The following is a 13,665-nucleotide window of genomic DNA, read 5'->3' on the forward strand; positions in this document are numbered from 1 at the left end:
ATCAAACGCTCCTCATACGTCAATCCTTTCATTCCTACAAACATTCTCATGAATCTCCTCTGGACCCTCTCCAATTCCAACACATCTTTTCTTAAATAAGTGGCCTAAATCTGCTCACAATACTCCAAGTGCCTCAGAAAGCTTCAGCTTTACATCCTTGTTCTTATATTCTAGTTCTCTCAAAATGAATGCTAACATTGCATTTGCCTTCCTTATCACTGATTCAACCTACAAGTTAACCTTTAGGGAATCCTGCACAAAGACTCCCAATTCCCTTTGCACTTCTGATGTTGAATTTTTGACCCATTTAGAAAATATTCTTTGCCTTTATTTCTTCTACCAAAGCGCATGATCATACACTTCCCTACACTATATTTCTTCTACCACTTCTTTGCCCATTCTCCCAGTCTCTCCAAGTCCTTCTGCAGATTCCCTGCTTCCTCAACACTACCTCCCTCCTCCCACTTATCTTTCTATTGTCTGCAAACATGGCCACAAAGCCATCAATTCTGTTGTTCGAATCATTCATGTATAACTTGAAAGTAAGTGGTCCGAATACTGGCCCCTGCAAGCACAATTAGTCACCAGCAGCCAAACAGAATAGGCTCCCCTCTTTCCGTCTCTTCGTCTCCTGCCAATCAGCCAATGCTCTAACCGTGCTAGTATCTTTCTGTAATACCATGGGCTGTTACCTTGTTAAGCAGCCTCATGTGCAACACCTTGTCAAAGGCTGGCTGAAATTCCAAGTATGCAACATCCTCTGACCCTCCTTTGTCTATTCTGTCTGTTATTTCCTCAAAGAATTCCAACAGATTTGTCAGGCAAGATTTCCACTTAAGGAAACCATGTTGACTTTGGCCTGCTTTATCATGTGCCTCCAAGTACCCCAAAACGTCATCCTTAACAATGGACTCCAGCATCTTCCCAACCACTGAAGCCAGGCTACCTAGCCTATTATTTCTTTCCTTTTGCTTTTCTTCCTTCTGAAAGAGTGGAGTGACATTTACAATTTTCCTGTCCTCTGAAACCACTCCAGAATCTAGTGATTCTTGAAAGATCATTGCTAATGCCTCCACAATCTCTTCAGCTACCTCTTTGAGAACCCTGGAGTGTAGTCCATCTGGTCCAGTTGGCTTATCCACCTTAAGATTTTTCAGCTTCCCAAGCACCTTCTCTTTAGTAAGAGCAACAACACTCATTTCTGCCACCGACATTCGTGAATTTCTGACATAATGCCACAGGGAACACTGATGCAAAATACTTAAGTTCACCTGCCATTTCTTTGTCCCTCATTACAACCTCTCCAGCATCATTTTCCAGCAATCCAATATTCACTCTCGCCTCTCTTTTATTCTTTACATGTCTGGAAAAAGAGTCAGTATTCTCTTTGATATATTCAGCTAGCTTACCTTCATATTTTATCTTTTCTCTCCTTATAGTTTTTGTTATCAGTTGTCTTCTGTTGGATTTTAAAAACTTCCCAATCCTCTAACTTCCATGAATTTTTTCTATATTATATGCCCTTTCTTTTGCTTTTATGCTCTCTTTGCCTTCCCTTGTCAACCACAGTTGCCTCATCCTCCCTTTAGAATACATCTTCATCTTTGGGATGTATCTGTCCCCCACCTTCTGAATTGCCCCTCCCCAGAAACTCCAACCATTGCTGTTCTGCCATCGTCCCTGCTGATGTCCCCTTCCAATCAACGTTGGCTAGCTTCTCACTCAGGCCTCTTAAATTCCCTTTACTTCACTGTAATACTGATGCATCTGACTTTATCTTCTCCCTCTCAAACTGCAGGGTGAATTCTATCATATTATGATCCCTCTCCCAAAGGTTCCTTTACCTTAGCTCCCTAATCAAATCTGGTTCATTACACAACACCCAATCCGGAATAGCATAGTGAGCTCAAACACAAGTTGTTCTAAAAAAGCCATCTCGTAGGCATTCTATAGGTTCCCTCTCTTGAGATCCAGCACCTACCTAATTTTCCCAATCTACCTGCATATTGAGATCCCCCGTGACTATTGCCCTTATTACATGTCTTTTCTCCTTCCCATTGAAATTTATCTCCCACTTCCTGGCTACAGTTCAGGGGACTGTATATAACTCCCATCGGGGTCATTTTGCCCTTGCAATTTCTTAATTCTACCCATGGGGATTCTACGTCTTCCGATTGGAAGCCACCACTTTCTAAGGATTCGATTTCATTTTTTTACCAGCGGTGCCACTCCACCCCCTCTCCCTGCCTGTACTTTCGATGCAAGGTGTATCCTTGGTTGTTAAGCTGCCAACTACCACATCCTTTCAGCCGCATCTCAGTGATGCTCACAGTGTTATACCTCTCCAACGGTGCTACAAGATCATCTACCTTATTCCATATCCAACTGGTGGTGGAATGAAACAAGGCCAGGCAAATGGTATCACTTGACCAATTCCAGCACTAACTTAACATTCAGTACTTGCTACGAGGCATTTATAATTAATGAACAATCCAAGCATACAGCTGATTCATGGATAATGCATCAGCCAGTGATAGTTTCCTGATAATGGTTCGAAAGAAGACACTTTAAGAGAATAATCCGCAGGGTCCCTGTGTGAGAAAATTATTTTCCTTTCCCTGGCGGTAAAGTCACGGATCATTTTTGGCTTGGGCAATGATTAAAGACGCTTGTCTCTTCTTGCAGGGCGAGAGAGAAGCTGTTCACCTCTGCACACAGTTTGCAAGTGGTGTGACCAATGTAACAGGCCCCAAACCGTTTAAGATTCCATATTCGATCAGGCAGAAAATCTGTTCCACGTTCGACATTCCCAGTGCAACAGGCAAGGACTGGCGGCTGTTAGCACAGAAACTGCATATTGACAGGTGGGTAGAACAAAGGCACACCACCTGGGAGGAACAGTCACTTTACAAAAACTGGCTTTTATGTCCTCTCAGATAACTTACTGTTGATAGGTTCAACTCAAAAAATGCACAATGAGGGGATTCCCTCGGAGTGTGTTTGTGGTTACAGAAACTCTGGCAATTTTACTTTTTATTTGCGAGATGCAACACAGCAGCATGCCTTTCCAGCTCAACAAACCTGCGCTGCCCAATTACACCGACGTCACCAATTAACCTACTCACCCATCCGTCTCTGGAGTCTGGGAGGAAACCCACGTGGTCACCGGGAGAACGTACAAACTCCTTACAGCCAGCAGCGGGAATTGAACCCATGTCGCTAGCTCTGCAGTAGCGCTGTGCTAACTGCTATGCCACTGTGCCACCTCACCACGAGCAGTGGGTCAGTGTTGCGGGAGGACTCTGGGGGGGGTGTCTGCATTAGCAGGGGTTCTCACTTTTGCACGTTTCAGGGAGTGCATGAAGATTTACAGGGGGACCCCAGGAATAGGTCAGCGATACAGGGGTCCCTGGGAATGTGTAAGGATTTACAGCGGGTCTCCAGGATTACGTCAGTATTTACAGGTGCGCCCAGAAATGCATCAGGAATTACAGGGGGTACCAGGAAACATGACAGGATATACAGGGGGATGCTGAGAGTCAATCAGGATTTCTGGAGGGTTCCTAGGTGTATGTTGGTATTTCTTCTCTTCGGTTGTCCATCGACATCCGATGATGACGCCCACTCCTTTAACGGTGAGATCTTTGATGACTATACAGCCCTATCCTGGACCCACAAGCTCTATTGCAGGTGGGACATATATATGTGGTAGTGGTGGCAACCATGGGTGCATTTCTCCTGGCTCTTTTCTGCTGTCTTCTGGTTGTTCTTTCCATCTCCAGAATACGAACCTCCTCAAGATCTCAGCAACAACAACATCGTATTCTGGAAATGTTGGTACTTACGTGACAAATGACAGCATTAGCTTAACATTCAGTACTTGCTGTGAGGTGTATGAGGGTAGTTTGAGTAGTATAGGGATTTACAGGGGGATCCCTGGGAGTGTGTTTGCATTAACAGGGGTCTCAGCATTTGCAAGCTGTTTCAGAGTCTGTTCAGTCTTTTTAGAGGGGGGCTTGTTGTGTGCTTGTGTATAAAGCAGGTCTCTGGGAGTTTGTAAGTCAATGCAGCATACCTGTGAGGGTGTGTTGGTGTTTACAGGTTGTCCCTAGGAGTGTGTAGGTGTAGTTAGTATACAGCACGCCCCCTAGGACTGTGTCAGTAGTGTGTCAATCTTTACAGGGTACATATACTGTCAGTGCTTTCTCAGTATGGTCCTTTACCCTTTCACTTTTCAAATGCCAAATGATAATTGCACAAAAGAATTGGCTGTCTCCAGTGTAGAACAGAGAAATTGCCGCATGGCTGGATGGTACACTAAACTTCAGCAGCTCCCTGAAGTGTCAGTATTCTGAGAGTTTAAAAGAAGCGAGCAGGGGCAATCGGCACTTTTTACGCGCCACAGTTGACGAGAAAATATTGGATTGTGCATAATTAGGCACCTGACAAGATCCAATAGAAAGAAGTTGGGTTTAAATGGAGTGGCCATTGTATGAGTTGGTTTGAGGAGTTGAGGCTCTGGGTAGTTGAGGCTTTGCTGAGGAGAGGCTTAGTCTGTAGGTAGTTTTTTTGTTTTTCTTTCCTTCTTGGTCCTCGGGAAGATCACAGTGGTAATCTATGTGTGAAGCCAAAAGAGATGGGGGAGAACTTATGTAGATCTTTTGGATCTGTATTTACTAGGGGGATGGACACAGAATCTATAGAATTGAGGCAAAGCAGCAGCAAGGTCAAAAGGTTCATTTTATTATCAAAATATGTTGCCAGAATCCGACTCTGAGATTCATCTTCTCCTGATAGCCATGAGATACAGAAAAACCATGGAAGTCATTGAAAGAAAAGACATCAACCCCCAATCACTGCCTGCACAAAAAAGAAAAAGAAACAAAAAATCACAAACCCCAAATTCCTCAAACCCTCCCTCGCACAAAAACTAACAGATCGCCCTCCTGGAAAACAGAAGCTAGAACGTTAAACGCCAAAATTCCCAGCCCCCTTCCTCACAAAAAACTAACATATCGCCCACAGGGAAAAACAAAACAGCAGCGATAACATCAAATCCCCAACCCTGTCTCTCACACATAAAAATCTAACAGATCGGCCACACAGAAAAACATCAGATCCCAATTCCCCAACCCCTCCCTTGCACAAAAACTAACATATCACCCACAAGGACATCAAACCCCTGAACCCCAAACCCCAACCCGCTGATCGGCAATAAGAAAGAGAACACAGAAAACTGAAGGAGAGCAATATAAACTACTGTCCTCACCAATATCACATCGATCTCAGAATTTCCAAAACATTCCCCGTCAGCGTTGAGGAGAGCGACTGCTTGAACTCAGTCCTTCTGTGGAGAGCGGCCGTCGACACATGGCCTCCATGGAGAGCAACCGCCAATCCACAGCCTCCATGGAGAGCGACTACCAACCCGCAGTCAGGAAGAAATAGAGTCGATCATAGCCCTGTGCTCCCTCTCTGGTCTTTTCTTAGAGGCAGCTCATGCTTGTGATCCTCTCTTGGAATATTCTTGGGGACAGCAGAGCACTAGGTCACTTGATCAAACTCCAAACTGTGAGACAAATGCACCAGCAGTTTCCAAAACACAATTAAGATAAAAAAAATAATAGAACTTGTAGAAAAAGTGAATTGACTAGCTGGAAGGTGTCTCCCAAGGAATCATTGTTCACTGGTGCCATCTTGAACAACTTGATCTTCTCAAGGACCCTTTTCAGATTCGATACTTTGATCTATGAAGGCTGTGTGCCAAAACCTTTCTTTACAACCTTATCTGCCTGTGATGCAACTTCCAATGAATTATGGACCTAATATTGTTCTTAACTAACATTATGGGTCCAACACTAATGTTGATCCATTGTTTAAGAAAGGTTCTAAGAACAAGCCAGGAAATTACGAGCCAATGAACCTGAGATCAGTAGTGGGAAAGTTATTGCAAGGTATTCTAAGGGACTGGATACATAAGTGCTTGATTCGACAGGAATTGATTAGGGATAGTCAACATGGCTTCATGCATTGTAGCTCATATCTAACCAACCTTACAGAGTTTTCCAACAAAGTTACGAGGAAAGTTGATGAAGGAAATGTAGTGGATTTTATCTGCATGGACTTTAGCAATGCCTTTGACAAAGTCCCGCACGTGAAGTTGGTCAAGAAGGTTCAGTCACTTTGCATTCAAGATGAGATAGTAAATTGGATGAGACATTGGGTTCGCAGGAGAATCCAAAGAGCGGTAGTAGATGGTTGCCTCTCTGACTGGAAGCCTGTGACTAGTGGTGTGCAACAGGGATCAGTACTGGGTCCAATGTTGTTTGTCATCTATATCAGCAATCTGAATGAGAATGTAGTAAACTGGATCAGCAGATATATGAATGACACCAAGATTGCGGGTGTACTGGACAGCGGGGAAGACTATTAAAGCTTGCAACAGGATCTAGATGAACTGGAAAAATGGCAGATGGAACTTAATGTAGGCAGGTATGAGGTATTGCACTTTGGGAAGACCAACTAGTTTAGGTCTTCCTCGGTGAGTGATAGGGTACTGAGGAGTGCAGTAGAACAGAGGGATCTGGAAATACAGATCCATAATTTCTTGAAAATTCCATCACAGATAGATAGATTCATAAAGAAAACTTTTGCTACATTGGCCTTTATAAACCAATGCATTTAGTACAGGAGATGGGACATTATGTTGAAGTTGTATAAGACATTGGTGAGACCTAATTTGGAGTATTGTGTGCAGTTCTGGTCACCTACCTACAGGAAGGATGTAAATAAGATTGAAGGAGTGCAGAGAAGGTTTACAAAGATGTCACCAGAGAGCCTATGTTGCAAAGAAAGGTTGAATAGGTTAGAACTTCATTCCCTAGAACGTAGAAGATTGAGGGGAGATTTGATAGAGGCATACAAAATTATGAGAGGTATAGTTAGGGTAAATGCAAGCAAACATTTTCCACTGAGGTTGGCTGAGACTTTAACTGGAGGTCATTGGTTAAGGGTGAAATATTTAAAGGGAAACGTCTTCGCTCAGAGGGTGGTGAGATTGTGGAACAAGCAGCCAGCACAAGTGGTAAATGTGGGTTCAATTTCAACACTTAAGAGAAATTTGGATTAAGTATGTGGATGGGAAGAGTATGGAGGGCTATGGTATGGATGCAGGTCACTGGGACTAGGTAGGTTAATCATTCAGCACCAACTAGATGGGCTGAAGGGCCAGTTCCTGTGCTGTCATGTTCTTTGACTCTCTTCTGGGGAAGATAAAAGATTTCACACCACCTACCCAACAGGGAGGAGATAGAGAGCTATCTATCCTTCCCTCAATGTAAAAAAAATGAAAGAGCTGGGCCTTGACTTCAAAAAGAAGGGGCTGCGCACACGCTCCTGTCTACATCAACAGTGTCGAGGTTGGACCAATAACCTTCCCTGGTTCAACCATGTTGTTGTCAGAGCTAAGAAAGCTCACCAATGCCTCTAGTTCCACAGGAATCTAAATAAATTCAGCATGTTCCCCATCCATTATTCCCATTTTTATTGATGCTCTGGACACATCACAGCTTGGTACGGCAACTGCTCCGCACATGACCACAGGAAACTGCAGGGAGTTCTGGACACAGATCAGCACATCATGGGAACCAGCTCTGTATGGACTCTGTCTGTACTTCTGGCTGCCTCAGTAAAGCAGCTGGCAGAATCAAAGTACCTTCCTTCCCCCGGACATTCTCTCTCCTCCCCTCTCCCATCGGGCAGGAGATGCAAACACCTGAAAGAATGTACCACCAGGGTCAAGAATGGCCGCTGTCCCATTGTTATCAGACTCCCAAATGGACCTCTTGTATGATAAGATGGACCCTTGGCCTCACGATCTACCTCATTATGATCCTGCATTTTATCATTTACCTGCACTGCACTTCTTCGGTAGCTTTTATACTTTATTTTGCATTGTTATTGTTTTGCATTATCCTAGTCTGGGGGTTCCCAACCTTTTTTATCCCATGGTCCAATACCATTAAACAAGAGGTCCATAGACCCCAGGTTGGGAAACCTTCTCTAGCCCAATACACTGTATAATGATTTGGTCTGTATGAACAGTATGCAAGACAAGCTTTTCACTATATTGCAGTACATGTGACAATAGTAAACCAAAATTGAAACACAGCGATCTGCTTAGTAGATGTTTAACCCTTGATCCACATAGTGGATTATGTGGTGATTGTTACCTCTTTGTGTGGGAACTTGCTATGCACAAGTTAGTAGATGCTTTGCAAAGAGACTGCATTCCAGTGGCTGTAAGATATTTCGGGGCAGTTTGCAGGTGAGAGTTCCCCTTGCAACTGCACGCCTTCCTTTGAGTGCGTTCTGGCAGGCCGCATCACCAACTCCAACACACAGAAAGGAGCTCCAGAGGGTTGTATTCTCAGTCAGCTCCATCACAGTCTCAAGCTCCTGCACATTCAAGGGCATCTTCACAAGGCGGCGCCTCAGGAAGGTGGTATCCATCTTTAAAGACCCCCCACCACCAGGGACATGCCCTCTTCCTATTACTACTACTGGGGAGTGGGTACAGGAACCTGGAGATCTGCACTCAATATTCTAGGAACAGCTTCCTCCCCTCTGCTATCAGATTTCTGAACAGTCCATGAATTCATGAACGTTACCTGCTATTCCTCCTTCGCTCTCATTTTTTTGTGACTTACTGCTGTCACAGAACAAGGCCTTGGTGAGATCACACCTGGAGTATTGTGTGCAGTTTTGGTCCCCTAATCTGAGGAAAGACATTCTTGCCATAGGGGGAGTACAAAGAAGGTTTACCAGATTGATTCCTGGGATGGCAGGACTTTCATATGATGAAAGACTGGATCAGCTAGGCTTATACTCGTTGGAATTTAGAAGATTGAAACATATAAAATCCTAAAGGGATTGGACAGGCTAGATGCAGGAAGATTGTTCCTGATGTTGGGGAAGTCCAGAACAAGGGGTCACAGTTTGAGGATAAAGGGGAAGCCTTTTAGGACCGAGATTAGGAAAAACTTCTTCACACAGAGAGTGGTGAATCTGTGGAATTCTCTGCCACAGGAAACAGTTGAGGCCGGTTCATTGGCTATATTTAAGAGGGAGTTAGATATGGCCCTTGTGGCTAAAGGGATTGGGGGTATGGAGAGAAGGCAGGTATAGGGTTCTGAGTTGGATGATCAGCCATGATCATACTGAATGGCGGTGCAGGCTCGAAGGGCCAAATGGCCTACTCCTGCACCTATTTTCTATGTTTCTATGGTAACAATAAACAGCATGACGTGTCAGTGATAATAAAACTGTTTCTGCTTCTTATTCTTATTTTTCCCTTTAGGAACCTGAGCTACTTTGCAATAAAGAGCAGCCCAGCCAGCACCATCTTGGATATCTGGGAGGCCCAGCATCAGAACGACAGGGACCTTGACTCCTTAGCCAGCGCCCTGGAGGAGATAGGCAGGATCCAGTGTCCCAGCTCAAACACGCCCGAAGGTGACGGCGACGAGGCAGACTACAACTACGGCGGATGAAGTCGACCCATGTGCGGCCGAGCCCGGCTGCCCATCGGTTCAGGTCCCTCCCTTCCCCCTGAGCAAGCACTGCTCAGTCACAATATAGGAAAGATTTCTCAGGAAATGCTAAAGGTTTACTGTCCAAATCTTTGGATGTGTATGTAAATAGAATTTATTTGTAAATAAAAACCGGTAGGGGTGCACCAATTATAAATGATTAGAGGAACCAGTCCTCAGCTCGTTTGGCCCATTAAAATAGATGCAAATATTTCAACTGGTCCTCACGTCTCTCTGCCCAATATTACTCCACGGGGTGACCCAGCACAAGTCTCATAAGCTGGTAAGGAGCTGCCACTCTGTGCTTGCCTGGAGGAGTGTGGTGCCGACTGCCTTCAGAACATGAGAACATCCAAGAAAAGCAGCCTCTTTGGCTAGCAGCACCATCCCAACTATTCAAAGTCAAAGCCAAGGTTATTGTCAGATCCATGTTCGTGTATGGACAGGTGCAATCAAAAACTTGCAAGAGCCCAAGAGTCCCACGGGCACATCGCATCGTCAAAGCAGCGTTCACAAGAAAACCATAAATGAATAATAAATTCTACACGATTTTTTTACAGGAAAGAACATAGTTAGAACAAAAATTAATGTCCATGTTGTTGCTAAAATGTAGTGAGTGGGGCTGTGCCTGTTGGTTCAAGAGCCGAGTGGTTGAAGGGAAGTACTGCAGCTCTTCCTGAACCTGGTGGTGTGGGACCACAGGCTTCTGCCTGACGGTGACTGTGAGAGGATACCATGGTCCAGTGGTGTGGACCTTTGATGAAAGATGGTGGCTTCACTCCTCCATCACTTGTTGCAGTGTGCTCCATCTACGCAGTACACCATGGTGGGGAACGTCAGGAGAAACTTCTCCATTCAGAGGGTGGTGAGAGTGTGGGACTAGCTGCCAGCGCCAGTGGTGCACGCGAGCTCGATTTCAACATTTAAGAGCAGTTTAGATAGGTACGTACAGTTGATGGTAGGGGTATGGAGAGCTACGGTCTCGGTGCAGGTCGATGGGAGTAGGCAGTTTAAATGGTTCAGCATGAACTAAATGGACCAAAGGGCCTGTTTCGGTGCTGTACTTTTCTTCATGGTTACCAGCGTAGCCTACCCTGACAGCACCAGCCTAACCCCCCGACTTCTACCACCTGGGAGGACCAAGGCATGTGGAGGATGCACATGAGAACACCAACATAGACACCTTCACAGGTTGGTTTGGAAGTGTATAACCTTTACTTTATTGTCACTCAGTCAGAATCCTGGAAACCTCCAAGCATTAGCACCTTGAGAGTATGCTCATACATGGATTCTCAAAGACAGCTCAGATCCACCTTCACAAAAGTGGTCAAGGTTGAGCCATATATGCTGGCCTTGCCTGTGGGACCATATCCTGTATATAATTATTATTTTTCAGTAATATGTTTATTTACTCAGAATATTTATCCAGAAGTGTCTCTTCTCACCATTCCCTAAGCCCTCGCCTTCTTGTTCCTCCCTAAAGGGAATGAGGAATAGCCCGTTGATTCCGATCAGAATAAAACATCTCTGTACTTTCCCAAGAAAATGGAGTTGATGCTTTACCAGTGGGGGACGTCCCTCACTATTGACCTGTAGTTGTAAAGGACTCTGGTGGTGATGGATGCTTTGGAATGAACCCATTTCCTATTGCAATAACTAGGCATCTACACATCAGATGAGCCTGAAGTGAAAGGTGGGAGTTTCTGGAGAGGTTCAGATTCAGATTCATTTATTTATCTCTCTCTCTGTCTGGCTATCCATCCCGTAGGATGATGATGGTTCCTTTCAGTCAGTTAGTGGGGTGGTACCCCACTCCTCAGAAAGGAACAGTGTGTGCGTGAGTGGATTTTAGGTGAGTAGGGGGTTGCACAGGTCCAGGCCCACCGTCTAGACATCCCCTCCCAGATCCAGTGGCATGGTGGGGTCCAAGACGGCTGGGGGAAGTTCTGTTGCAGTGAATGGCCAGACCAAGCTTCGATGCAAGGGATGCCCTTTCCGCGCTTCACGGCACATGTTTGCTAGGTGGCTGTTGGCCCTACGAGAGGTTCATCCGTCCTTTGACAGGTCTTGTTTCTCGTCCTGCAGGGTGTCTAGCCACCATCCTCACCAGGCAAGCCTGGTGGGGGAGCCGGTTTAGTCGCCGACCAACGGACCATGCGACAGGTAGTACTGGGTTACATGGTACCAGTAGCACTCAGACAAGTGACCTGACATTTATTTATCACATGTACATTGAGATATACAGAGAAATGCATTGTTTCATTAACAAACAACACAGCCTAAGGATGTGCTGGAGGTAGCCTGGAAGTCTTAGAGAGGACTGAGGAACAAATTTTTCACCCAGATGGTGGTTAGAACCTGGAATGCTCTGGTGGAAACAGAGACTGTTACAACATTTAACTAGTATCTAGACCAGAGGTTCCCAACCTTTTTAATGCCATAGACCATTACCAGTTACCAAGGGGTGGTCCATTGAACCCCCAGTCTAGACAAAGCAAGGAAAGTTACAGACGAAATGGGATCAGAATAGATTGGGAGTAGCAGATAGGATGGGCTGAAGGCTCTGTGTTGTATGACTCTGTGATTCTAACATTAATCAAGTACCCCAAGGTTGCATTCAGTTTATGTTGAAGCATAATGTTCAGTAAGCCATTAGCCGAAGCTTTGAAATACGTATTGAAGATATGCAACAGTATTGTAAAGTCTGCTTTCTCCAGATATAGCAAGCTGTTCTCAGAGCCCAGTACCCTCCTAACCAAGGGTCCACTTAAAACTGGTTACTGTAAATGTCCTCCTACAGCAGAATGGGGTTGAAAGGGATAATAAATCAGCCATGATCGAATGGCGGAGCGGATTCGATGGGCTGAATGGCCTAATTCTACTGCTATATCTTATGGTCTTTAAGGTCCCTGTTTCATTTTACAGTACTGGGAGACACTTCTTTAATACTCGAAACATGCCTGTGCACAAGGCGTTGATCTACGAGTTTCGCAATCCCTCTTGTAATATTTTGTTAAGATTCCCGTCCGTCCAAGACACCGAAGACAGTGGAACAGGGTGGGATGCCCACTTCAATTAAGCTAATCTTGAGGCCTTCATTTTCATGTCAAGTGCTTATTTAATTAGAAGGCAAAGTAATTGTTGCACCTTTATAACGAAGTAAATGTTCCATTCTCCTCTCGCTCCTGAATAGCGTCTTGTTCACATACACCTGCCGCATATGTTCTTGCTGCATTCTTGATGGATCTTGTAAGCTATTTACTAATGTCTCCATTCTGCCAGCAACCAGCAAAGACCGGTTTCCCTTGAAATCCACATTTTAACAAATTGGTGGATCCTTGTGTGTTTATTTTTGCGTACAAATCATTAAAATTTCTGTGGTTCTTGGTCTTTCTCTTTGCTTTGATTGAGGGAGAAGTCTGTGGAAGCTGGGATGACATATGACTGAGAGCCAGCACTTGTAACATACACCAGATGCACTGACTAACACTTCCACTGTGGAATATCTCCTCGATGAATCAGAGGAGGTTCATGGCACAGATGGGAATCTGTTGCCCCATCAATTCAATTCAATTCAAGTTTAATTGTCATTCAACCATACGTGAACACCCATGAATACAGCCAAACGAGACAGGGTTAATCTGGGGCTAAAGTGCAAAACAATCACACAAAGCACACATAGCACATATAATATAGCAAGCATAAGTAAGAAATCAGTATAATAAAGCCACACAAAAAAAAATTTAGTCCTGATCCCGCGTCCATGAATTCAGCAGAAATCTGCAGTCATCCGCAGTACTGCTGAACGAACACTAGATGGCAGCACCTGGACACCGTGCCATATTGCCACCAGCTCCGACACCTCTTTCCCGGCGGCTGTTAGCAGGCGACACTGCGGCTCCCTCCGACCAAGGGCTAGGCCTCAAGCCTAGAAGATAAGCTACCTAGTCCAATCCCACCTTCGTCCAGAGCCCGTTTTCAGGTGCACATCCAAGTACTTTTTAAGTGCTGCCTGTGCGGAATTTGCACGTCCTTTCTGTGGCCGCGTGGGTTTCCCTCAAGTGCGCCAACTTCC

At 44.9% G+C, this 13,665-nt stretch overlaps 1 protein-coding gene across 4 annotated transcripts in view; it reads left to right on the top strand.

Moving 5' to 3' along the window:
• LOC140201841 (netrin receptor UNC5D-like) overlaps nt 1-12,968 on the top strand; it is a 903,393-nt gene extending 890,425 nt beyond the window's left edge. For 3 of the 4 annotated variants that reach the window (XM_072266557.1, XM_072266558.1, XM_072266559.1), the window contains exons 16-17: nt 2,686-2,864; nt 9,359-12,968. In XM_072266557.1, coding sequence (XP_072122658.1) covers nt 2,686-2,864; nt 9,359-9,551 — 372 coding nt within the window. In that variant the 3' untranslated portion in view covers nt 9,552-12,968. The remainder of the gene's footprint in view (nt 1-2,685; nt 2,865-9,358) is intronic. The other variant, XM_072266560.1, reaches the window with a different exon arrangement.
• Nucleotides 12,969-13,665: the final 697 nt, after the last annotated feature.

The sequence above is a fragment of the Mobula birostris genome, chromosome 8 (genome assembly GCF_030028105.1).
Source record: "Mobula birostris isolate sMobBir1 chromosome 8, sMobBir1.hap1, whole genome shotgun sequence".
In the NCBI taxonomy this organism is placed as follows: Eukaryota; Metazoa; Chordata; class Chondrichthyes; order Myliobatiformes; family Myliobatidae; genus Mobula; species Mobula birostris.